The 27,788-nt window shown below is 40.2% G+C and overlaps 2 protein-coding genes across 3 annotated transcripts; one reads left to right on the plus strand and one right to left on the minus strand.

The window, feature by feature from the left end:
* Positions 1–225: 225 nt before the first annotated feature.
* si:dkey-174n20.1 (uncharacterized protein LOC796174 homolog) lies at positions 226–3,810 on the minus strand. Its single transcript, XM_031305610.2, has 4 exons — positions 3,383–3,810; positions 2,835–3,077; positions 1,665–1,967; positions 226–830 (listed from the first exon to the last, which is right to left on the minus strand). Exons 1-4 carry the CDS (start codon positions 3,501–3,503, stop codon positions 571–573), a joined length of 927 nt encoding a protein of 308 aa, XP_031161470.1. The 5' UTR covers positions 3,504–3,810; the 3' UTR covers positions 226–570.
* A 70-nt stretch (positions 3,811–3,880) lies between these two features.
* Positions 3,881–26,250, plus strand: susd2 (sushi domain containing 2). Of its 2 annotated transcripts, XM_031305556.2 has the most exons (14): positions 3,882–4,278; positions 4,545–4,743; positions 5,137–5,285; positions 5,710–6,067; positions 6,997–7,198; positions 8,271–8,356; positions 8,458–8,726; positions 9,454–9,596; positions 10,258–10,411; positions 11,292–11,543; positions 12,581–12,859; positions 13,812–13,988; positions 19,749–19,845; positions 24,960–26,250. In XM_031305556.2, exons 1-14 carry the CDS (start codon positions 4,209–4,211, stop codon positions 25,003–25,005), a joined length of 2,481 nt encoding a protein of 826 aa, XP_031161416.1. In that variant the 5' UTR covers positions 3,882–4,208; the 3' UTR covers positions 25,006–26,250. The 2 variants fall into 2 exon arrangements, with proteins under 2 accessions (XP_031161417.1, XP_031161416.1); XM_031305557.2 differs by lacking the exons at positions 19,749–19,845; positions 24,960–26,250 and adding an exon at positions 16,725–17,086 and having other exon boundaries at positions 3,881–4,278.
* Positions 26,251–27,788: the final 1,538 nt, after the last annotated feature.

The raw sequence follows: 27,788 nt of genomic DNA on the forward strand, positions 1-27,788 counted from the left end.
ACACACCCACCCTGACATTACTTTTTGGATTAATGTAGGCTAGTTATTTTAACCCAAACCATGATATTTTTCTAAACCTAGCCAAGTAGGCTGGTTAGTGCCTAGAAACACAATTATCGTTGGTGTGCAAGGAATCACGTGGCCTCGGCGTGTCCTTAAAGTTTCACTTTCCATACTTTTTTTTCCATCAAATTTGTCTTTATTAATTTTTTTTATTTCACATAAAAAACTTTAAGGGGTCTTTTATTTGTGCAAAACATTTCCTCTTTGAATACAGAGTAGCACATAAGAGAACAAGAAATCTTTACATCTGCATTGCACACAAAAGTGTTAATGATAAACAAATAAATAAAGAATTAGTACATGAACATGAATAACTCTTAAAATCAGTTCTCCAGCCTCCAACATCAGGCCAGTTTTCCTCTTTGAATACAGAGTAGCACATAAGAGAACAATACATATTTACATCTGCACTGTACACAACAAAAGTGTTAATGATAAACATAAATAAATAAAAAATGTGTACATGACCATGAATAACTCTTAAAATCAGTTCTCCAGCCTCCACCATCAAGCCAGTTTCACCAGTCTCTCACTGGCCTCCCACAATTTTTTTGCCACACCAGCGTCTCTGGCGAAAGGACGCAGAGTAGCCGGTCGGCAGTCGACAAAGTAACCCCCGCTGTTTTTGGCAGCTTCATCTGACACTGCACAGTAGATGACAGTCTGAGCTCCAATCTCACACGGCACAAAAAACATCCACATGATCACCTGCATCAGCATCCGGAACAGGATGGAGTAGTGGCACGTCCAACCACTTTGGACAAAACCTTAAACAACACACGGAAGCAGAGATATTAGGAGACATATACATACATATATATATATACACACACATATATATATATATATATATATATATATATACACACACACACACATATATATATATATATAACTGTATATATATATATATATATATATATATGGTGTCAGTTGGGGTGGGCAATATGGTTCAAGTCTTCTAGCTTGGAATTTGATATCTTGATTTAAGTAAATCTTGGGATATTATTGTGATAAATTGAATAGAGAAAACATTTATAAAATAACGAGATAGGAGTGTCTGTTTTTGGTTAATATTGTGAATTAAATACAATAAAACCAAAGTTTTAAGGTACTATATATCACATTGATGCAAACATTTCTTTAAATAAATGCAATGTTGTCATAAAGAAGCCCTAAAACAACCACACTGACTGTTATAAAGAGGAAGCTACCTCAGTGTAAACTGTTTTATTAATTAATTATTATTAACAATTACATTTTAAATAAAAAATGTGTTGATTGTAAATAAATATATTTACAATATCAATATAGAAATATACAATACATGTATTGATACCTATTTAAAACTGTTTACAAAGTCCTTTATTTAAAACAAAATGTATAGCTGTAGCTAAAGATTACTTTATTGATTATTTTCTTTTTTTTTTGTTCTGTAAGGAAATAAAAAGATCTGTAAATTTAGCATTACATTTTGTTATATTAAATGCCTTTTACAGTAACCTGTATTTTTTTGTAAGCTTTTTAAACAAAGGTGGATAGGGTGCACTGCACATACAACCCAAGTTGGGCACCGTGGCATACAAAGCAACACCTCTTACCAGGGTGCACAGCATAGGAGGTCACTCCTTTCCCTTCAGTGATGCGGCCCACTTCCTGACTGAAGTAGATGTTGGCCAGCTTGCTGCGGCAGTAGGTGAAGAAGGGCAGCAGGTTGTAGTTGAGGTCCTGGAAGTCCAGTTTCTGGTATTTGTAGCTAGAACATGTGAGGGTGACCACGCGGCTAGGGGCACATTCCTTCAGGCGAGGCAGAAGCAGATTGGTTAGGAGGAAGTGACCCAAGTGGTTGACGCCAAAACACATGCTGAAGCCGTCGTCCGTCCAGTCAAGGACACTGGGCATGCCTGAGGAGGGGGAAGACAAAGGTCAAAACAACGAGGTGGTGAAAGCAGAAACGTGGCTTTTAGTAGGGGTGGGGGGGGGGAAATCTTTTCCATTTATACAATACCGCCGACTACATCATATCTGTTTCCAGCAAAACATGTTATGCACTTCTTTACAAATGAAATACATGTCAGACTGACATGTGATCTGCATTCTTTTTCAAAAAATTAGTTTTTAGAAGTGTCTCTATATTGTCTCTAGAAGTGTATTATTCAACTTTTGTTTTTGTTAAAGAAGGAAAACGAGGGCGCCTGGGTAGCTCACACTGGTAGAGCAGGCGCCCATATATAGAGGTTTACTCTTCGACGCAGCGGCCGCAGGTTTGACTCCGCCCTGCGGCCCTTTGCTGTATGTCATTCCCCCCTCTCTCTCTCCCCTTTCATGTCTTCAGCTGTCCTATATAAATAAAAGTCTAAAATGCCTAAAAAATAATCTTAAAAAAAAAGGTGGAAAACAAGATTGCAATAATCAATACCATCGAATCGCAATACTTCTAGAATCGCAATAAATGAAAATCGCAATACAAATCGAATCGGCACCCATGTATCGTGTGAGAATCGAATCTGGACAAAAGCATATCGTCCCAGCCCTAGCTTTTAGCTGATGTTGCTGCACAATTTGTACAGTATACAGCACAGTCTATGCTTAGACCCTTGCTAACGAAAAAAATCAACACATCTTTAATGCAATGTCAGCTCAATCAACTAACTGCTGGCCAATCTAAACTTCTAACTTATCTCTTCAAAAGGAACACCTTTTCTCTCCTTTCTGTTTTTGGTGATATTGTTTCATGTATCAAAAGACTTCCATGTGGTTGACACCCTCACCTGCATTATTAATCAGGATGTCAAGCCTCTTCTCTCTCTGGAGAAAGCTCTTACAGAATTCCCTCACAGAGTGAAGGTTGGCCAAATCCAGCTCCATGTAAAGGACGTTAAGGCTGTGACTCTTAAACTTGATCTCCCTCACAGCCTTCTCAGCCTTGTCCGGGTCTCTGCAAGCGATGATGACACGGGCGCCTCTCGTTGCCAAGGCAACAGCTGTCTCTTTGCCAATGCCAGAATTCCCACCTGCAAAAAATATATAGACAAAAACACTAAATTCATGTGTTGGTGCTTCAACAACAAAACCACTATACATTGACCTGTCAAAGTAGGACTACATTATCCCAGAGAGGCTGAAGTTTCTTTAAAACACATAAGATTTGTATTTATTTGTGAAAATGCAATAAAGGGGTATTTGACAGATTTTTTTTTTTTACATGTAGACCACATACTATACCTAGCTAGACATGTCAAATCAGGACTACATATTTACCCCAGAGAGGCAAATTATTCTTTAAAACTTCTATTTGTAAAACCAGACGTTTATTTACCTGTAATAAGGACTGTTTTGCCATCAAGTCTTTTCAGGTCGGTGCAATACCTCCTCTTTTTCATCCATTTCAATATGAAAAAAGAAACTAAAGACGCGATAATTGTGTAGAGAAAGTACATTTTCCTAAATTGTATTATAAGCAGCTACAGTAACGTTACTGATGCTGCTGGCTATGTGAGCCTGGAGCTAACGTCTGCTAACGTTAGCTTGTTAGCTTGTTAACGTTGGTTGACTAAGAAAAACGTCATTATTTCTCCCCCTACTGTTCCTCCCTTCTGGTTCTTGTCCCTGTAAACGTGGTGGAGACGATCCAGGACGAATTAAAGAAAACAGAAGACAGTTGTTTCATTCAATTTGACTATCTCCCTTCCATTCATTCTAAGTCCCTTTACGGGGCATCCGTGGGATACGAGTGACGTGATGTGCGCTGCGCATGCGCCAAATGCCAAAATACAGCAATGTCTCGCGAGAGTATATATATCATGATAGTACTGCAACGTGAATAAATAAACAGGCGTTAACGGTTAAGTTAAAATTAACAGAGCTAAAATTGAATACAAATGAAATTATAAGCATTACAGTGTGCATATTGTGAAACATATATATATCGTGTTTTGGTACGCCGAAGGAAAACCTACCGACCTACATCAAATAGTTATGAAGTTAATATATAACTTCATAACTGCCATTGGAAACTCGTGTACTTACGTTTGCTATTCGAATGACCTTACACTGCACAACTCAGGTTTTCAACCAAGCATAGTGTTGGACAGAAAGGCATGTATGTTGTTCACGCAGTGTTATTTTGTCTTTAAAAGATAAACATGAGAGCACACTTGAGAGAGACCATTTTGCTCTGTGGATTTATTCTTCTTTGCTCATCTAAAACAGCTGGTAAGTAAGTCACTTTCAAAGGTATGTTTTGGGACTAAAGATTATGCTGCTGTCCAAATTCAGATGGCCGTTTCTATTTCCACTTCCTAGAGAAAACAAATTAACTATTATAACTTTTTGCATTGCGTTAGTTTATTATAACTAGATGCAACAAACCAAATAATGCAATATGGTATGTGTGTATAGCTTATCATTTTTCATAAAATTCAGATGTTGACAGCATTAAGCTTTCTTTGTGATAAATGATTTGTTTTTGTTTTTTTTAGGTCAAACATGCAAAGGAAAGTGTGGAGATGTATTGGAGGAATGCTCCTGCCATGCAACCTGTGTGTCTTTGCAGAATTGCTGTGCAGACTACAATCAGTCCTGTTTCCAGGTGACGCCTCACTCCAGCTCCATGCTGGGTGGAAGAGCTCTCAGGATCCTCAGTTTGGTCCTTCATCCTGGTGGGAGCCTTTTCTGCAGGTTTGTGTCTACTGTACAAGTGACCTTTGACACACATCATGATCTAAATTTAGCATACACCCATCATGGGATTATTTCCATTACAGGTCCACAATGTGGAAAATATTGCAGTTCACATGTTGTGTTTTTTATGATTAAGTGCATATGTTTTGCAGTAGATCTTGTTTTGTGATAGCCTACTTGTTCTATTAAATAAAGTATTGGTAAGTGATATGTGTGTCCGAATTAGTTTAGTTCTTAAAAGTTATGTTGTGTGAAAGTACTTCAAAAAGTTATTCAATTGACCATAGAATGTCAGAGTGTTTGCAGAAGAGAAATGGCATCAAGAACAAATTCGTAGTATTATGTAGCCCAAAAACAAAACAAAATCAAGTGTATCTGTTTCTGTTGCAGGTTCAAAGGTGAGATTGAACAAGAAGGATTTATTGATGCTGAAGGCCACGCCTACTGCATCTCTCCTTTATTGTACGAGACAGGTTGGATTCCATTTACCGTCTCAACAGACGGAATACATTTTGACAGATCTGGAGAGTACTTGTCAGGTATGTTGCTGAAATATTTCAAATAAGATTTTCCACCTCTGAATTTAACAAACACCTAAACCTTTCATTTGAATTTTTTGATTTTTAAAAAATACGTGTCGTGAATTCAGTAATTCAGTTATAGCTTTTAAGATGTCATTTTTAACAAGATATTTTTTACCATTCAGAAAATATCAAATGGTGCTACCGTGAAAAGATTAAATGACACACATTTTGCAGAAATTATTAGAATTATTGAGAAGCAAATAACTATTTATGCAACTGTTCAATAAAGAGTTTTCATTGAGCAAAGTGAGTTTTGTTATTGTCCCTTCTTATGGTTGCACGACCTAACATATTTTTACTTTGGATCAGCAAAACTCTGGTTACACAAAAACTGGTTACCTGTGTGTCCCCTTAGTGTTTTATGTTTTCCCTGTGTTAGTCCACCCTAGTAAAGCAGACCCTGCCTTTGAAGTCACCCTGGTGAATGCAACACAGTGGCTGAACTACGGCACGCCAAACATGGAAGGACGGCTTACAATGACATGGAACAGCTCTTTGATTGGAGCAGAGAAGGTCAACATAGAGCTGTGGGGTTACAGAGAATTCAACGGGAGCACAGAGGCCGGGGCGAATGGATCATCCTCTCTGCAGGCCGAGTTGAGCTATCTATACTCTCTGGGCAGGAATCTGTCCAACACTGGTGCCTTCAGCTTTATCCCTGAGGCCTCAAAGGACTTCTCTGATTGGGAGTTGGGGAATATCCGCATCACTGCTAGTTCTAAGTCAGATGGAGCAAGGTATCCATACTACATGTAGAAATATCCCACATCTAAAGGTGCTTTCTGCCCATATATGGCTGATACCGGGAAAAGCTTCAGATTAATTGTAATGCTGCTAATTATAAAGCAGCATTACAGCGTTATAAATTGGCGCAATCTTAGAAAAATACATAAAAATGACAGGGACAGTATTTGCAAATTGTTTTAAAGTATACTTCGTGTGGGATAGCTCAGTTGGTAGAGCGGGCGTCCATATATAAAGGTTAACTCCTCAACGCAGCGGGCCTGGATCTGACTCTGACCTGCGACTCTTTGCTGCATGTCATTCCCCCCTCTCTCTCCCCTTTCATGTCTTCAGCTGTCTTATCAAAATAAAGGCAGAAAAATGCCCAAAAAAGAATCTTAAAAAAAGTATGCTTAGTGTAATCAAGTATCAAGTGAGTGTTGTTAACTCATATGACAGAGTTGATCTGGATTTTCTCACCAGATCCTCACATGCACCTGGCTGTAAAATCCAATCCTTACTCTGACTCATGGAGGTGATCACCAACATAGCAATAGCTTAATGAGCATGGGCTGAGTTCAGTATTGGTGAGACCACAGGCAGCTACAATTATTCATCATAAACGATTACAGTGGATGATTGACAGAAAAGTTATTAAACATTTTTTTATTATTCAACAAATTGCAAGAAAAGATGCCAATCATTGCATCTTTTCAAATGTGAGGATTTGGTGCTGCTACATCTATGCTTATAGAATATGTTTGCCTTTTTCTACTGTTGATTGGAAAAAAACAAGCAAAATGTCATCTCGGGCTCTGGGAAATGTTTGGATTTGGATTCACATAATTAATTTTATTCCTAGCTTGAACTGTGATTTTAAGTTCATATTTAAGGGAAATATTATGTCAAAGTAACTTTGAATGGTAATTGTTTTTATATGCAGGGATGTACAGGGGCTCTGGAGTGGAGGTCATGTCTTAGCCTGGCACCTGGAGCAGGCTTTCAGAGATGACTCTGCAGCCTGGGCCAGGAACAAGTGTCTGCAGTGGGACGTCCTGGAGAAGAAGCTGCCCAACTTCCTGGATGAGCTCATTGACTGTCCTTGCACTCTGGCACAGGCCCGAGCAGACACAGGCAGGTTTCATGTGAGTGCGCTATAATGACTCTGGTATTACCTTATATTATATGATTTTCTTTTAATTATTAATTATTTTACTTTTTCAGTTGAAGAAGTAGTCTTGGTAGTATCTATAGTAACAATAACAGTTCTATAATTAGTGTATAAAATAACAGAAAAGTTTGCTTTCCTTTAAGGAATACTTCACCCACAAAAAGGCCATTTGTGTATCATTTACTCTTTGAGTCTTATGGCGTTTTTCCATTACATACCTGCTCGCCTCACCTCGACTCTACTCGCCTTTTTTTGTTTTTCCATTATGAAAAAAAGTCCCTGGTACCTGCTAACAGGTACTTTATTTAGTATCACCTCTGTCGAGGTTCCAAGCGAGCTGAGGCAATACCAAAAGGTGACGTGAAAACCTGCAGACTACTGATTGGTTGGAGAGAATCGTCACTAATCACTGCGTCATCATTGCTAGCGACAGACGCGGGTGTCCTGAACAAACCCGCCATTTTTAAATAGTTTAGCCAGCAGTGTTTTTTTTTGCTGCCTCCAGCTTCTTTTGAAACAAAATTTTTCTTCTGGTAACAACCACATGCTGAGAGTCAAAACAACACACCTTCGACGTTCTGTGTGTGTCGCGTTAGGTCACGGCAGTTTCCTGCGGTGTTGCTATGACGACCAGCCACGCTCGCCTCAGGCATGAGGCGGTACTAAATCTGCAATGGAAAATGGAGGACGGGGTACCACGGTCGAGCCGAGTAGAGTAGAGTCGAACAGGTACCATGTAATGGAAAAACGCCATTACCTTAAATTCTATGATTAGAGTTTCAGGGAGTCAACAAAAGCATTGCTGTGATTCAATGGCATAGTATAACGATGGTGATAAAGAAACAAGGACTGTCAGGATTAATTTAGGGAACATGCTTTGTGTTAAACCATAATATGTGATCAGCGTCAAGGGCACTTACTTTATTAGAGTTTTGTTGAAGTCAACAGGATTGACACCGATCAATAAGGATTGATTCTTGCATAATCATATCAAATCACATTTATTATGTTATTGAGACTGATTTTTACTCACTGTGTTATTTCAGACTGACTATAGTTGTGACATTGAGAGGGGCAGTGTGTGCACTTATCATCCAGGTAGTGTCCACTGCGTCAGAGCAATTCAGGCCAGGTAGGAGTGACAAGAGGACAGATCAAGTTTTCACCTTTTTAACAAGTGTAAATAGAGACATATCTTCACTTTTTGACATGGTTTTCTTTATATATTTCCAGTTCTACGCATGGATCGGGGCAACAGTGCTGCTATGACCGCACAGGCGCTCTGGTGCTGACGGGAGACTCGACCGGTGGCAGCACCCCAGACAGGGCTCACGACTGGGGCTCACCTCCATACAGGGAGCCCCCACGGGTGCCGGGGTACTCCCACTGGCTTTACGATGTCATGAGTTTCTACTATTGCTGCCTGTGGTCTGACCACTGCAGCATCTACTTCAACCTTCGACCTTCTAGCGGGTGCCGCAACTACCAGCCCCCAAGAGCTGGTGAGACCATTCACAAAGACTGCTTTCAACAATATAAGACTGTCACAACATGCTAACACAAAATAGATGAAAACTAATAATCAAGCACAGTACCACAGCACATTTAGACCTAAATAACCAGTCGATTTGTATCTGAACTCCGATTTCTGGTTCATTAGTTACTCATCTACCATGGTCAGTTTGTGACTTACTAATTTAGTCCACAAAAACATCTGAAAATGAAAACAAATGCATAGTTTTTTTCCAGTGTGGAAAATGTTTAGTTTTTTCTTATGTCTAAGTCACATCGATTTTATGAATCAAATTGTTTTGTCAGAATAATTTTGGACAAGATAAGGATATTATAAATTTTGACATCAAACCTAGTGAATGAAGAGATTGATTTTGGTTTTGGTGGCTGAACTTGGGGGTACAACTGAGACTGCAAAAAGTACATCACAGATGCCAAGAAATAGTTCATCTGTTTTTAATTGCCTTTGCGTGGCAAATGGACATTAGAGTACCAGGTAATACTAGATCAGTTTCCAGGAGAGGTAAATGAATTACAGACCACGGCTGAGAGTTAAGATGTGGAAATATATTAGATCATACAGTCGACTACCTGCTCTCCAGAGACTATAAGCACAACAATAAGACGCATACTGATAGGAGAATGAGAGATTAGCAGTGTACTGTTCGAAATAAATCAGAGAGCATTTTTATTGATTTGTTTCTCGACACCTCACAGGTGTTGTCCTCGGGGATCCACATTTCATAACGTTCGACGGCCTCAGCTTCACTTTCAATGGCAAAGGAGAGTTCTACCTTGTGTATTCGCCAGACAGAGAGCTGAGTGTTCAGGCCAGAACAGAACAGGTGAAACTTAAGAACCACAAACATCCACATTTGATGTGAAAGCCCTGTCTGTTTCCCCTCTTTCATCCCCATGCTGCTACTATAGCAGCTTTGTTTGGATGAAACTTGTTCCTAGGACTTCTTCAGAGAGACCTATTTTATGGTTCGATTTATCTTTTTTTTTTCTATCATCCACAAGATTGATTGCCTGCCTTTAGTGCTGAGTTTGCTCAGACATATTGACCTTGGTATTTCTTTTGTCTTCTTTTGCTTGCACTATTCTCTTTGCACTCTTTTCTTAAGAGGCATTTAAGGCTCCCTCTCTTCTTTTACGCAGTTCTGAGAGCAAGTGACGTCAGGTCCTTGTGTGAGTGAAACATGTTGGTGCTGTAAAATAAATGTTAGTTTCCTCTTGCTTTCGCTCAGTATCTCTTGGAGTCAGATGTGGTGAAAAAGAACAGATGTTAGCTTCATTGTTTAGAATATCCTCCAAGCCATTACCCAACAGCCATGGGCCAAGTGACTGCAGATGGTTAGATGTCATTAATATTCTCCTTATTAGATCAGTAAAAACATCTGGATTATTTGATACTGCAGAGACTTGAGCAGTGATAAAACCATTCTTAACGTCAGAATACGTATTCATGGTAACATAACTACATATCTGTTACAATGTGATGTTTATATTGACCACCAAGGTACCTTGGCCAAAGCCACATGGCTTTCATCCGTGGCTATGAAGGAGAAAGCCTCTGATCTCATCGAGGTGCGTCTAGCAGAGGGCCACCTTCAGGTGCTAAGGAACCAAAAGGTCCTACCTTTCACCGAGCAAAGATGGATGGACCTACACGGTGAGATGATTTACACCAGTGTTGCTCATTGCGCGGCTCGCGAGCCTCCTGCGGCTCGCCAAGCTTTAATTTGTGGCTCGCATGGCAGTAAATAATACAGTGATATGATCATGCAGTCAATACAGATATTTCATAAAAACTAGAAAGTAATATTCAGTTGGTTGTCATACAATTTCACCGCTAGATGGGAGAAATTCTTACACAATGTAGCTTTAAAAAACAGTGGCATTACAAGATGGAAATATAGACTAGAAAAGATATTTAAACTTGCTCTGCCCTTCCGCCCATAACACTGACTCACAGCAGAGTTGCCAGTTTGGGCGGTCTTAACAACTCTTAACACCGAATGTGCTCTTGGATGGTTAGATACATGATGGGCATATTGTATGTTTAGGGATGACAGATTGATAAGCAGACATGCTATTTATGACTGGATGTAACTTTTGATATGTTGCAGTAAAAGTGGCTCTCCTATTGATTTTGTCCTATCAGTGTGGCTCTCATGAAAAAAATAGGGAAGACCACTGATTTAGACACTCCTGACCAGCTGTACACAACATCATTAACTCTGGATAGCTGTTTACATTTTTTAATATAAAAAACTAGAACTTCATACCATGAAATATTTTAATCTGACATCATTAACACCTGGTCACTCTCCTCTAAATGTATTGTTCTATAATGTCTGGTTAACTTTAATCAACGTTATAATACTCTCAAGTTTTGTATTGACATCAACTAGATTACTGTCGTTTTTGTCTTATACCACTGTGTAATGTAAAAGTTGTTCCTAGATTTGTTATTGGTTAATAGATTTTTACCATGTTTAATAAGATCAACAATGAGCTATTAAAATACAAACCCAATATCTCTTTTCTAGGAGTATTTGTGTTCGCCCCCAGTCTTCAGAATGTGACAGTAATCTTCCTCTCTGGAGCTGCCATGGAGGTTCGTGTGCATGAAGGAGCCATGGCAGTGACCGTCCTGCTTCCAACGGAGTTTACCAACCACACTCAGGGTCTCCTCGGTCTGATGAACTCTGACCCATCAGATGACCTGTTGACCCAACTAGGAGAGATCATCTCCCCAGCCGAGGCCACGCCCGAAGAGATCTTCACTTTTGGAGCTGGATGTGAGTGTGAAAGACTTGAACAGCAAACATCAGTTATATTGACCAATGCTATAATAATTAGTTTTCCCTTTAAAATAGCATACATATCAACCTTTTTTTATTTTGCAATGTTGCATGTTAAGAAGGGATCTTATGATTTGCTAATAATTACCCATCATTATGTCTATAAATGAAAACCATACTTGAGCCACGTTTGGCTAAAACATTGACAAATGTTTTAGCAGTGCACAGGAAGAAAACAAGGCATGTGTTTTGAGTTAGCGCAGCTTTAATAGATTACAGAGAGATATCAGGCGCTGTGACCATACAGTGCAACTGAAACCACATCTCTGGAGCACAGTTGGGGCCAAACCGCATGCATGCATGATAATAATAATAATGTCTCTGCTTTAATTACAATACAAAACGGGTGAGTAGCTGACTTTTTATGCACTTGACCTTTTGACTGAAGTCATTTGCTTCATTGTAAGTGCAGCAAACACCCAGCCTAATCTTGTGGCAACTAATTGATTCATTGTTGCTGGTATTTTTGTATGCATCAAAGTCTATGCCAAAAGAAAAATCATGACAGCATACTGTGTGTGTCCTGCAATGATCCCTTTGAGTTATGATCTTATCTCCAAATTATAGCTTTCCTCATATCCTTTCATTTTCAGTTTGTTTTAGAGAATAAGTAGTTTGAACCAAGCAGTCTGATTGGTCAAACATTTGCTGCTGTGGCAATAATTCCCATACATGTAGTTGGCCATGTCTGATAAGTAGCTATGTAAACCCAATACGTTTGTTATTAGTCAGTCTCTTTATTTAACCATTCTTAGAAATGTTTTTTAATGTTTTCCTATATGTGCTTTGCGTAAAAGCTGTAATGCAATTAAGGGTGTTTGTCGTGTGATTATGGATACTTCTGACATTCCAACTACCACTACTGACATTCATTTCAGTTGGTTTAGCATCAGTCTGAAACTTGTAATTTGTTTTTATAACCAACAATCCAATATGGTTGCATGTCTTAACTGGTGTTTTATTTGTATCCACAGGGAACATTTCAAAGAAGTCTTCCCTTTTCACATATGACTCCACGTACCTTTTGGATACCTACTATTTCCCACCAAGCCATGATCATACTTTTGTTCCTGCCTTTTCTCAACCTGAGAGACCTGATGACCCTCTGGTGGCAGACACCTTGACAATATGTGTTGGAGAAGGAGCTAAGTTCTGTAAATATGATACCCTGACCACTCGAAGCCTCACAATGGGAAATGCCACACTCAGGGCCTACCAAAATCATCTGGCCCTAATAAAAGCTCTGGAGCCAGGTATAGTACCATGTGGAACAAGATCTGTGTTAATGCTAAAGTGCAACTGTATTACACATGTTTGTTGTCGCTTGTTTTATATTAAAGCAACACTAACTTTTAGCTGCAGCTGTGGCTCCAATGAGACAACCTGTAGGGGGACCGAAGCGGGAAAAGTTACATAGTGTTGCGTTAAAGGTCCCATGGCATGAAAATTTCACTTTATGAGGTTTTTTTTTAACAGTAATGTGAGTTCCCCTAGCCTGCCTATGGTCCCCCAGTGGCTAGAAATGGTGATAGGTGTAAACCGAGCCCTGGGTATCCTGCTCTGCCTTTGAGAAAATGAAAGCTCAGATGGGCCAATCTGGAATCTTCCCTTTATGAGGTCATAAGGAGGAAGGTTACCTCCCCTTTCTCTGCTTTGCCCGCCCAGAGAATTTGGCCCACCCATGAGAAAGAGAGAGACATCATGGCTTGAAAACAAGTGAAGCATGGCAGTTGGTCAAGGCCACACCCCCACCCTCCACCTTGCCCCCCCCCCTCTCTCCTCCTCAATAGCATTTAAAGCTACAGACACAGAAATGGCACGTCCTAAGTAAAGCTCATTGTGGGACTGGCTCTAGTGGCTGTAATTCTGCACCAAGGCTGAATTTTGGGAAAGAGACTTCAGATACAGTATTAGGGGACCACTGAGGCCTATATAAAAGCGTCCAAAAAGCATGTCATAGGAGCTTTAAAAAAGATGGAAATGCCTGACAAATGCGACATACAGAGTCGTAAGAGCTTGTGTGTGTCTGGCTAGACACACACAAGAAATATCATGCCATAAAAAGGTTAATGAAGAGAAGGCGTTAGTTTTGAAATTATCTATGTTCACACATCTGCATATCTATCAAAAACATTCCGTTGTTATTAGTTAAGACAGCATAACGTGTTAATATTGATTTTTTTTTTTATTTTATTGTTCTTTTAGTGGTGTCCTGTGGCTGGCTTCTCACACCCAGGAATGGGATGAAGAATGGGACACATTACCTAGAGGGGAACACTCTGAGCTTCACCTGCAATAAAGGCTTCATACTGCACGGTTCAACTGAGCGCACTTGTCTGGTTGATGGGACCTGGACAGGAAAGCAACCCTACTGTATAACAGGTTAGTTCTTACATGAAACAAAACAACAACAGCTGGTTATGTTGAGTTCAAGAAACGCTACTCTGATGTGTGTTAGAAAAGCACCAATATATCCCTAACTCATATCTAAAAAAGTCTACTATAAATATTAGGTGGTATGTCAAGTGATAATTTGACATCAGAGTTTTCTTCAGAGTCAGCTGCAGGATACTAGCATTGCATTCATGAGCTATGTTTTTGAAAATCAACCCATAAGACAATGCTTATTTAGCACACATGGATGTTGTGAAAAGCTTAAAGTGAATTAGATTTTTTTTTTGTATTAACACAGCACTGCATTTACATAATCATAAAAAAATCAGGGAGAGACTTCAAAACAGTCCTTTCTGACAATGACATGACCACATGATGACATTTACTAATAATTATTTATCTCAGGCATGTTAACTCTGTAAGTTGAGTGTCATACTAACTGTACTGCATAGAAAACTAATGGCTGCACAGAGGGTAGGAGTCTTAAGTGTGACATACTTCCATTACAAGTTTAATATAATTTAAATTTGGTTAAAATGTGCAAAACCTTTATTTTTTTCACTGGCTGTTTGTTTTTGTCTGTATCATTCTAACCAGTGTGTGAAGTACGTTATTCCTTTTATTTTATTCACTTGTGAAACACTTTTCCATGACTGCTCTAGAAAGGCACTACATAAATAAAGTTACCGACGTACTGATTACTGACTAACTCCTCACATGTTTCATATTCAGTGTGATTGGCAGCATCCTCTAATGAAAACTGAGAGGGACTTTGGGAATCCTCTTCTTCTCATCCAGTCTCTTTGAAAGCAGAGATTCAATTGAGTCGGCTCTCGGTTGCTCATGCAGACCATTAGCTACAAAGCTGTAAACTTCTGAACCTGGATTGGCTTGGCTTTCTGTTTGTAAATTGGAAGCACCTGGGTCCCTCTAATGGTTTCATTCATCACCCCAACCGAGAAGTCTCCGAGAGTGTTGTTGTAGCTGTCGGCTGTCGCCATCAGGTGGCAGTATTTCCCACTATATTCGTAGTGTGACAGAGCAGATTAATGCCTCTTTTTGTGCTATTGTTTGGTGTGAAGCAGGCTGGTTTTAGAAAACCTTGAAAAATAAGAGGTAACAGCACAGCAAGATTGGATGAAATTAGATATTTAATCACTTAGTTGGGGAAGAATAAAAAAGAAGCATACTCAGGTTTCAAGAATTTCAAGGGCTTTGGCTTCATCGACCTGTTGGCTAAGCGAAGTGAGAGGAAGCGGAGAAACAAAGCCACTTGAATTGTGATCCACCTCTACTTGCATCCCTTCATGACTTCACCCCAGTCCTCCATCCTCTCCTTGTTAAAGCTGCAAACGGAGCCTTCCTCCTGATCGTAATCGGGATGAATAGACTTCATATGGCAGATTTTGAGGCTCGTGTAACAACCGGCTGGGTCACAGCTGGACACAATCAATCATGACTCCTTTATTAGGCAAACATATTAGCTTCATAACTTGGTTATCCAGTGCATAGCTGTTTAGACATGTTTCTTATTAAGCCAGGGGATTCTTTTTGTTTTGTTTTTTCTTTCATTTTACTTACCGCTCACATGCATTCTGACACTTCTAATCTTGGACAAAAGCCTTATCTGTGGATCTCATTTCTATGGCCTTATTGCAGCAGCTAATTAGACAGAAAGTTTAAAAAGTACCTATCCTTGTGAGTGTGAGAGATAAATATAGTCTCATATGACACACACATGTACGTACAGAGAAACACAATCATACTGTGTGAGGTGGATCTTCAGCCCAAAAAGCTGGGCCTTTTTAGCTATGTGACAAAGATTTCATTTGCTCTGACACTCATTACACAAATCACAGCTAAAAACTGTCAACATGACCTAAGGGGCTCAATGACAGGTGTTGCATGAGCTGTTACCTCCACCATTCAAATGGGACCTATGGCCATGTAAACAACACTAAAAACAGACCGAGCAGGAGACGCCCTGATGGATCGCTCCTCCCCACCTTATATGAATCACTGCAGCATGATGTGTAGGCTGAACAGCCAGAGAATTGGAGTCATAGTCAAGATGAAAGCGGTGTGCCGCTCAACAACAAACGTCGCTGCATCCGGTTTGACTTCTTCTCTGAGTCACTTTAATGAGCCGATGTTGAAATGGCGCCTGTCAGCTGAGGGGACACTAAGTCCCTTCTATTAGAAGTAAATCTCTGTATGAATATCACTAAAAGCCCCACCTTTTGGAGATGGATTATAACCTGCTGCTGTGCTTGTCAATTTGTTGTTTTTTAACCGCTTTAGACTTTAGACAGAGGTGTGGTGTATTGTGATGATCAATCTTAATATCTTTGGTTGGAAAGACGGGAGTGTTGTAGAGGTGAGGGTGGGGTTTGGGTAGAAAGTCCTTGGAGTGTTTTTGTTTCAAGCACAAACAGGGCCATGGGAGACATGAGAAGTATAAAGTTATAGAGTGTATTAGCTTGGCTACACCTTTTCACAGTCTACTTAAAAACAATAGCCCTGGCTGAGTATCAGATGCATTACAATGACAGGATCACCACACCTTGATGGCATTATAATAATAGAGTTCACTGCGCAGAGGAGAAGAAAGTGATTAAAGAAAAGGTGACAGCTGCCAGAGAGGGATAGAGCGATTTTCACAGGAAAAAGTGACGTGGCTTGCAAGCAAAGCCTAACTCAGTCTGCCTGTGGTTCTCTTCTCAGATTCCCCTGAGATGGAGGAGTAAAGACACATTGAAATGCAGCTTATGTAGAAGAAGGAGTTGTTAAAATGCCAACCAACAGCTTGAGACTGTAAAACCGGTCACGTTGCTCACACTTCACTGTCTTTATGTGGCCATTTCTGACAATGTACAAGTGTCTCAGACTGGGAAGGTCTGCTAAACAGGCTTTCTTACCTCTCTGTCGTGCCCTAATTCATATTCTTTCTTTAATTACAAGTTGTCTTTCACACTGATGACGTGGATGTGCTTGCTTGCTTCATGTAAGGCGGGTGGTGCTGTTTGATTGTTGTCTTCAAACAGGACAGAGAATTGTGAAAATAAAGACAAGTGCATCGCAAACCTGAAAACTATGTCTAACCACTTTTACAATCTAAAAGCATGGCAGGATTGTCAGTGCCGAGATTATAAGGCACATGAATAGAAATCTTTCTTTACATTTTTGTATGAAAACATACGCACATTAATATTCAGACACACACACACACACATACACACACACACACAGGTTTGTGGCACTATCTTTGTGGGGACCCGTCATTGACATAATGCATTCATTAGCTCCTAACCTTAACCATCACAACTAAATGCCTAACCTTAACCCTTACCCTCACCCTAACCATAACCTAATTATATCCCTAATCCTACAACCAAGTCTTAACCCTCAAACAGCCCTTTAAACTTGTGGGGTCCAGCATTTTGGCACCACAAAGCTGTCGGGACCCCACAAGTTTACTGGACTCCCAGTTTTTGGACCCCACGAATATAGTTAAACAAGCCCACACACACACACACACACACACACACACACACACCTGGCCTCAGAGTCTCAGACCACAAGAAAGGTTAGCTGTTGAAGCTGAGTCTAATTCCTGTGGACACTTTTATCTTCCAGAGCTGCTGCTGTGTAGACTTTATACATAAACTCCTCCAAGAGTGTCTCTGAGCATGGATGGAGTCAACAAGCTGGTTTACAGACACAAAATGTTTTAGTTGGCTACTACTTGGCTTTTTGTTTTTTTGAGTGTGTTTATCCAACTGGGTGCTTGTTAAGTTCATACATGGAACATTTGATGTCTGAAGTTTGCCGTCTGACACATGGTTCAAATTCCAAGAATACTTCCACCCATCAAATTAAGTCAGCCAGGGTGAGAGACATATATCAGATGACAACAGTAGCTTAGTACAAAGACACCCATGTTACCAGAGAGAAAAAAGTCACAGAATTATTATAAGATGATATCAGCTCCGTCAAAAGAACTCTACGGGCGTGCTAGGGTTCTGAAAACAGTCTTGGATTTCTGATTAGTATCGTCTGTTTGCAATTTCTTTGGAAGATAAACACTGGAAAGGGGATTGAGTTTGAATTTGTAGCAAATTGTAGGAATTACATGTAAAAAAAACAAACAACTGGACTTCCACCAAGGGATGCCCTATCTTACAATGTTAATGCAGTGTGAATTTTCCTAGTTGGGAACTAAGTAAATATAATCACTTTTATATATTTGCATCCAAGTACAGATGATAGAGATAAATGATACACACTGCCATCTTTTTTCTGTTTCTTGTTCAGTCCAACCCCACGATGTCTGTCATGTGTTAATCCCCTCGCACTGGAAGTGTAATGGCCCAAACTGAGTGCTATTGCTCCCTGGAGCTTTATTATTTGATCAATGTGGGCGGGGGTGTAAATGAGATAGCTTTGGGGGTTTGCCAGCAGAAAAAAGTGAATGTTAACACTGATTGACTGCCAGTCCTCCACATGCTCCCGGTACAATTATACTCTGTGCCGCTTGTCCCACTGATGCCAAAGGCTTCAGCATCCAGCACTTTGATGCCAGTGCTGTTGCATCCAAGGCCTGGCCATGTGTAGCGAAACTGATTGGTTTAGAAACTTCAGGGAATATTTGTACATGTAGGTGTGTATTTCACTGTGCCTCTGCATCCATTTGTGTTTGATGTTCCAAGGCTGATGAAAATTTTAAGGACCAGCACCTGCAGTGCCTACCTGACAAACATCTACACCACTTGGCATATGTCCGTGCATTCATTCGTTAGAGGATGACGGTACTTTGATTGTCTTCCTCAGAACGTCTGTATACTTGCCTGCCTTAAAAAATAACTCCTGTCTCACTGTATGAATAGTCAAATAGATTGGAAAGCGGCTCACTGAAGGAAAGTTTCAGATGTTCTAATTTGATCACAGTATTACCCATACTGTGGGAAACAATGCTAATGCAACTGCTGGGAAAATCCAGCAAATGGAGGCTATATCATCCAGCATTATGCTCATTATGTGCTCATTTAAAGCCAATGTTTCATTTTTGTTTTGTTTGATCCCCTTGGTAATTAAAAAAAAAAAAAAAAAAAAGTATTAATGTAAGTGTGAAATAGGCTCACAGGCCAAACACAGTTGCACTGATCATTTTTATGATTATTGAATATAGAAGTGGGGGATGTGGGTAATGTACACTGTCACAGTACATTTCATTTTATATTGTGATATTGATATACATCATGCTAAAGCAAATTGTCTGGAAAATCATTGATGCAAAACTCATATAGAAATAAGATTAGGTCTTAAAGCAGTCCTGCTCAATAATTTGTAACATTTCCCCAAATGGGCTAATGCAGCCAGAAAGTCTCATTGACGACTGTTTTGGCCAGTTGGAGAAAACAGTCAACCAATCAGAGCTTTGTTGGGGCTTGAAAAGAAAGAGTGCTGTATCAGACTGTGTGTGGTTAATTATTGGTCACTTATGTAGTGACAGGAAACTGTCTTGCCCCTTGCATGATAACTTCAGATAGATTCAGCTCAGTTGGTATGAAGAAAATATCAATACTTTTCCCCTCATGCTCTTACTTCTAACATCAATGCTTTCCTGGTTGCCTTTTTTAAAACTTTATATTGATCCAGATATTAAAAACTGTGGAGGATGGATAGATTGTGTAGACGGATCAATGGCGGATAGCAGTGACTAATTCTGTGCTGGTATGATATTCACAGATAATTACGTGGGGTTTGCCCTTGGGGCTGTTGGTTCCCTCTCCGCACTGGTCACGATGGGAGTAATGATCTACCTGCACAACAAGAAACAGGACAGGTGGGTTCACAAATGATTCACTTGACAGAAAAATCCATTCCTCTATTTCATTACTACAAAATCTAATAGAGGAAATAAGAAATATAAAGGAAGCAAATATGAAATCAGTGTTAGGACTTATAGGGTCCTCTATAGCAGTTGTCTTTTACACTTGATTACTGTTAAAGATCAATTATGTCTCTTAATTTTAAAGATAAGGCTGCATTCATAGGTAGTTATAGTTATATTATATCACCCTGATATAATCTGTAAATGTTATCTGTAAATATTGTTTTACGACCTGCGATATAAATATTGTTTTACTTCCTCTACTGGCTTCTTTTAGGCTATTGAATGTATTTCCAAGTTCCTGGTAAGCTAAGAAGTTTGATGTAGATATCCAACAAGCCAAAATATTACCCAACAGATTGGGAGAAACTCTCCTTGAGCAGCTTCTTCGTCAGAAATACAACAGAGGGGGAAGTGGTGTATCTGTTTACAGTGCAGCCGTTGTTTTCATAAAGAAGACAGTAGTAGTTTTCTACATAACAACAAGGCACAGTTACAAGAGGTGGTTACCTTGCTGAGAAGCTGGAGGTGTGCAGCCTGCCGTCTGCAGCTCCTCAGCTACCAACTCGTTGTGGCTGGTCCTTCTTTCTGAAAATTACAGCTGTTGTTTTGTAAACGCAGTTTTGATGAATGAAAGTTGTTCGCGGCACAAACATTGGATTCCTGTGACTGCTTTACGATAAAAGCCAACCCGTGTTTTGCCAGTTGAATGCTTTTAATATAAAGCGGTAGGAAATATCTGCATTAGCATTGTAGCAAAGTAAGCAGTGAGGCTTATATCAATGAGATTAAAATTAGAATTAGAAACAATAGCATTGGATGCACTTAATGTATGCTTTGTTTCTTGTGAGATCTTGCCTTTCTCATATTTCCGTGTGTGTGTGTGTGTGTGTGTGTGTGTGTGTGTGTGTTTGTGTCTCTGTCTCTGTGTGTGTTTTGTGTGTGTGTGTGTGTGTGTGTGTGTGTGTGTGTGTGTGTGTGTGTGTAATGCTGTGGAAGTGGCAGACTCTGCCACTAACGAAGCAGAAGGTTTAGAACTGAGACTAAAACCGATTTGTAGAATCAAACTGCAAATTTTTGGCTATCTGCCTCTTGTCCTCTCTCAGTACAAACCACCGATGGAAAGGTCTCCACTGGTCAGACAAATACTGAATTCTGACACAAATAATGTCTTGTTTTTGTCCAGTAGGCCTCCAGTCATCTTCCATTCTGTCTTTTGAAAAGAGATATTATGTGATAGAAATAGGAGGCACTTGCTATCTCGTGAAAACCGATACATAGCTAGAGGTCTTCTTCCCCTCCCATTTCCTCCCTACAGTCAAAACCCTTTGCAGCGCCAACAAAGACACAAAACACAAAAGCAATGAATCCCACCTGCCCGTTTGATATCCAACATGTCCCAGCCTCTGTTGCTCATAAATTTTCTTTCTGATCTGATCAAACCAAATAAACCCATATACCCTGTGGGATCATACTTATGACTTCAGTCCAGAAAAACTGGAGGCTAACAGTACTCCTGGGCGTATACAAGCAAATTAAAGGCCTGTTTTATGGGCTCATAGACTTCATTTGGGCTTTCCCCCACCATAACTCCGGCAGGGCAAGGAAAAAGATGGATGTCTGGAGTCAAGAGCCACCTCCTGCTCCCAGCAGCACTTGGGGCCAGGCGGGCGATGAAACTGCTGTGTTTTCAAGTTGTGAGGGTAAGGAGCGAGCACACCTGCCCTCTCTTTAAGCCTTGATCATGAGAGGCCAGGTGTAAAAAGAGAGGAAGAGTGTCAAGAGGTCTGCAGATGTGAGGAAGGTGATCTCACACACACAACATGCTGGTACACATGCTAGTATAGGAGACCCGGGACACACACAGCCAGGAAACATACTGTGCATACAGTAGCCTAAATGCGTAAAGAGAAATCTTATACATTCCTTGAGTGTGAGTGTCTGGTCACACTGACATGCATGAACACACACACAAACACATACCAACAAGTGCAGACACAGTTGATTCCTCCCAACATCAGAAGCATAGCAGGATGGAAATAGCGGGGGTCTTACTGTATTTCACATCATGTCTGGGTTGCGTGTCTGGAGGAAAGAAGGGCTGATACTACACAACTCTGTGTGTGCATGTGTACAATATGTGTGCGGCAGGTAGATAGTGAAGGCCTCCTGTGCCTCAGTAACCTGTGTCTCAGACTCAGACTTGCAGGGGTACTTTCCACATCTAGGGTTACTCCGCAGGTTTCAACAGGTCTGCTGGCAGCTCACTACAGGAGTCAAAGTCATTACACCATAAGATGTAAGAGTGTGTGTGTGTGTGTGTGTGTGTGTGTGTGTGTGTGTGTGTGTGTGTGTGTGTGTGTGTGTGTGTACTCCACTTCTGCTATCTGACACATCAAAAAGGTAGACGGGGGCTTTGTCAGAACCTGGCAAAGGGTTCAAAATGGATCGAAGGTGTGAGGGAGGAAGCACATTTATCAATGTGAGGTAAACTGTCTCAACACCAAATGCCATCTATGTCTAGAACAGTATCTGATTTGTGTATCTGAAAATAAATATGATGGGACTTCTCAAAAACATTTAAAAAAAAATATCACAGGGTCAGTAAGGATTAGTGCTGAGATTGAGAAGCCTCTTATTTCTTGACTCATTGATGGTGATCTCTGAATATAATGAAATTCAGATCTTTTTTTAAAGCATTAAAGCTCTGTGTTTTAGGTGTCCATGAGGGCTGTACCAAATGTCATCTATTTACATACAAAACTTCTATTGAGGTCTTTTATGAAGAAAGCACAGAGACAAAATATAAATCAACAAAACAGTCTGGGTTAGTCTTTCCTCTGTTTCAACAATCACCAACTCTTGTTTGGTCAAAATAAACCATTCATTCACAGAGTAAGATGTGAAAATACTGCATGCAGGCTCTACACACGGTTTTCCCCCACTGTCTCTCTCTGCCGATCCTGGACATTTTCGGTACAGCCCTAGTGTTCACTTTAAAAGTGAATTATTATAATCAAAAGCCACATTTGGAAAGGAAATGCTGTTGTTCCAGATGGCTTTAGCTACTGGCTGGGATGCTGCAGGCAAACCATGTGACCTTCATCAGTGGCATGCTTGGTATTGTTTTTAATATTAGTAACAGAAATAGTTTCTGCTGGCTATAAAATCATTCCTCCTGTTTGTACTGGCCGTTCCTAACGTGCCTCCAATCAAAGAGATGGAGGACAAAGTCAGTCCTTGTTTCATGAAAAAGAACTGCTAAAGTTCAGCTGAAGCTAATATGAGGCCTCAGCAGCCTGAAAATCAAAATTCCTCCTTTGTGTTTACCCTGACAGTTTTTCCTGCTTAGCTGCGCTGGAGGGATTTTATACTATAAAGGCTGTAACCTGGGAAGATAATCACTTGATTTGACTTGATAACTGAGACCGCTGAAGCCCCACATTAGCTTCAACTGAACTTGAGTGTGCAATTTTTGCAGAGAGACAGTACTGTGACTTCCATTACATATGCATTAGGAAGGGATCTTTTCATGGTCATTTTAGAGAGGAGGAACAATACGGTACTCTATGGGTAAGTATTGTTTAAAGACAGACTTGAAAAAAAATGTGAATATATCTTTTAAGGTACATGCACAATATTAGAAAAGAGATATTTCTGCAATGTGGTTTGTGTTTTATTAAAACCACCATTGAGCAGATACTTATAGCAACACATGTCTCCTCATGATCGCTGCTTGATCAAGTTCAAAGGATGATCCTCCTGAGCTTGAAATTCTTCGCTGTAAAGTCATGGATATGACGTCAAAAACCAACTAATGTGTTACTAATTCAAATACCATGGGAGGGCTCAATACATTTGCCCTCCAACATTTATGCCTGTTTTGCAAGTGTCCCTAATGAACGGCTACGTTTTATATGCACCATTAATAAAACACTATTAATAAGAGCAATAAAGGTTTGTTATTAAGAACCAAGTTGAATATTATCCCTGCCCTGATGCAAGGTCAACAGACAATTTTCCTGCGGTCAGTTTTGATTAAATAAGAGTTCCCCATTACGTCACTTATTCAATTCTGGAGCAGCAGGGCATGCAGTCTGGATGACTATTTCCCCTAAAATAACTTTGGAAAGGTGAGGATAATCAGCTTTAAAATAAGGACATACCTAAATAGATGTGATGTAGAGCTTAGATCGGCCCAAAAAATCAAGCCCGAACCTGCCTGAGCCCGAGCACGTTGCGTCCGAGCCCGGCCCGGCCCGACACATTAACTGTAATTATGAGCCCGAGCCCGATTTAAACCCGACAATTTTTTTAATACGTAGGCCGTTATAACTGACGTTCTCAACTACAATTCAGAGTTGTTTGAACTACAGAAATCTGTTTAGAATAATACAACAAGGACGAAGCCTGTAAACTGCGCTGTTTGTTTAGAATGGAACGGATCGCAAATGGATCCGAATGAAGAAACGTAAAAAAAAAAAGAAACAATGATGAACAACATATTGTTGTCACTGCCCACGACTTGTTTAAACTGCTTCCATACCTCCGACTTTCCTCCACACTCAAAGTTAATTCTCCTGTTTTTCTTTTTTTCGTTTTTTCTTTACATCTTCAAGCTCCCGGTGTGATGCGTGCGAGAGGAGGAGACTCCGCGCATGAAGTGCTGCATTTTGTAACTGCAGCCTAACTTTTGTAGGCTACACATTTGTTATATAGCCTATATATATATTTATAATATTTCTGATTATGGCATAGCTATCTCCCCACCCAAATAGGATAATAAGGTAATGGATAAAAAAAAAAAAAAATTGCTTGATCAAAGGTCCGGCCCGTGCCCGGCCCGGCCCGAGGATGTGGCGGAAAATAACGGCCCGAGCCCGACCCGAGGTCCGGTCTAGCTCGGGTCGGGCTCGGGCTCGGGCCGAAAATCTAAACTCTAATGTGATGGTGTAAAAAAAAAAAAAAAAAAAAAACTACTTCTTATTATTAGTTTGTTTCTTTTTCATTTTAATTCTTAAATTCTAAGGTTGTTTCAGTGAGTCTTGTTTCATTTGTGTTTTCAGAGAGAAAAAAGAGGACCAGATGGTGACTCAAGAACAAACTTGCTAAACCATCAAAGTTCTGTCAGATTATGGGTCATACCACTCCACACTGAAACCTTCAACTGTGTGGCCTAAGGCAACGGATGTGTTTAGAACTGAGTATTTGGAAATCATATGCAGTTGTGTTGTTCTTTAGGACAGTGGTCTTTTCTTGGCCTGTTGACCTTATCAGAAAAAAAAACCTCAGGCTCTAATTAGCCTGTTGTTTGGCCTCATGGTTTCCCTTTTGTTTAGTTTGGAAAACCTCCAGGTCGTGGTAAATGGCACATGAGGTGAGGATTGAGGGTATTGAGGTAAAGGAAAAAATGCTGATGATTGTTTTTATATTCCTGTTTGTGCATGACTGAACGTCCGATCTTCGCTAGAGAAAGAACTGTATAAATACTACACAGAGATATCATCATTACAATCAACACTCCCTTCTCCTGTGCAGTTTAAAATAGGACCAGATGTGTTCATGTTCATGTCAAATGTGAAGCGAACCTGATCGTTTCTTGGTTGAAAGACGTTGAACTCATATGCAGCCTTTGTGTGGGCTCATAGCCTTCAGTCAAAGGAAGGGTTTTGCTGAGTGAGAAAGAAAAATTCACAAATGTTACATAAAGGTCACACTTTTTGCCAGTGCTGTCCTGAATATCAATTTTTGGGCTTCGAAGCTTCATTGGGAAGTATTGGAATACATTTGAAACTTCGACATCAAATAAATTATGCATATAAAAAATATAAACCTATAATTTAAAAGGCCTGGCAATCATGCTATATCAAGGCTAGACTGTTACTTATCATTTTCAGGTAAATTGCCAAAGTCGTAGATTTGTAATATGCCAGTTTTCTTTAGTATATTTAGCACTCGACATTATGGTTGTCATCTTCGCAAATTTTGAAATGATTCCAGACGCTTGACTTTTTCGACATCTGATAGTTGCAGCCGAGTTACTCCCATGGTCAAACGTTAAGTTTCACTGTTAGTAACGTTTGATAATAGCTCAGGCCAGGCACCAGCAGTGAAGTGAGGCAGGCCGTGACATGTTTTTCCATCTGTCTGTCTATCAACTTCAGTACCCGGGACAGCACCACACCTAGGCCTACACACACACACACACACACACACACACACACACACACACACACACAGCTCTCTGTCTGAGAATAACAAATTATATTTAATGTTGATGCATAAATGAATAATGTGTTATTACTATTCCTTTATTTCATGGGCTATTCTGGATTTTGGGGTAATGCATATATTATAATAATTCTAATAAAAATAAAAAACTAAGCATTCGAAAACTGATTTGGACGTCGGTTACCATGGCAACGATCAAAGCTTCGACGCATTCGTGTCAGCCCTACTTTTGTCAACACTTGCTTTCTTTGACTGTATCTGTATTTGAAGACACTGATTGATTGAATGTATCTTTAAATGTTTTCATTAAAAATAAATGAAATTAATAAGTGTTATTGAGTTAAGATCCTGCGTAGTTTTATTTTAAACAAACTGGCTGTTTATCTGGGGGGGGGTGAGTGAGAGAGTGTGTGAGAAAGAATCTGTGTGTATGTTTAGAAATAAGAAATAAAGGATCTTCCCCACTTCAAGCCAGCAGGCATCGTCTGGCACAGCTGCATGCCCCGCCGGACAGACCACCATGTCATGTTACCCCGCGGTCTTCTCCTCTACTTTGAACCTGACTCAATTCTCCTTTTCCAAAACAAAGCCCTTGATGGGTGTGTGTGCGTGTGTGTGTGTGTGTGTGTGTGTGTGTGTGTGTGTGTGGTGGGGGGGGTGTAAAAGGAAAAGAGAGTGACATGGTCCTGTGTGGCTGATCCTTGGGAGTGATAGGTGGGGGTCTAGCTGGGGAAGGAGAAGGGACTAATTGAAATAACCTGGCCTGCTGGACTTGAAAGGCTTTGAAGTTTGTGCCGCATGTGAACATTGTTTCCTAAATAGCGGTTGTGCAATGCTCCATCCGTTACCAGCTCCTGCAAAACACTGACTTTTGTTGCTTCTCCGTCATGCCTCAGGGACTCCTGGGACCCTATTGTTTTTCACATAAAAAACACATTAATGTCCTTTACGATCATAAATGAGTCCACGTGCACCCACTTCACATGTGGTGTTTCCTGGTAATGAAACAGGTCCTGATACCCTCACAAAGGACAAGTAAGCCTCCCTGTGTGTCGCTGTCTGAGGTCTTTCTACAGTATCAGCTCAGATTTGACTCAATGTATAATCTCCTAACTGGGTGCAACATTTTCTTGCTTTCATGTGTCAGTCGGTGCTTATAAGAGAGGCAATGGAGCAAGCTGCTGTGTCTGTTTGCAGAGTCAGATGCTGATTAATTGCCTACGGATGAAAGTAGATGGTTTTTTTTTCTCTGTTGGGGCCTGTACTAACCCTGAATCTTTACGCTCGCTTATCATCCCAACAATCCGGCATAATTAGTTCAATCAAATTCAAAACACAAGTAAATGCTAATGTTGTCTGTGGAAGCCTGTTGCTTTCACGTGGGACTTTTCCCATTTCTCAGATCTTCTCCACATCCCTGGATAATGAAGAAAGGCTTCTGAAGCGGCTTTTGGATGAAGCTTTTGTTTTGGGTGTGTTATTTTTTTTTGTTTCATGTCAACTCCAGCTTTGCAGGTGTGCTTTGTCCCTTACCTCCTAATACCTCATGGCTGAGCAGCACTCTCTGATGTTAACTCCTATTTTAAGGCGTAGGTTTAAAATAAAGATGGATTTCAGGATTAAGGTGTTTGCCCAAACACAGAGTTTTGTGTTAAAGTTTGTTA

This window comes from Sander lucioperca, chromosome 2 (genome assembly GCF_008315115.2).
Source record: "Sander lucioperca isolate FBNREF2018 chromosome 2, SLUC_FBN_1.2, whole genome shotgun sequence".
Lineage (NCBI taxonomy): Eukaryota > Metazoa > Chordata > Actinopteri > Perciformes > Percidae > Sander > Sander lucioperca.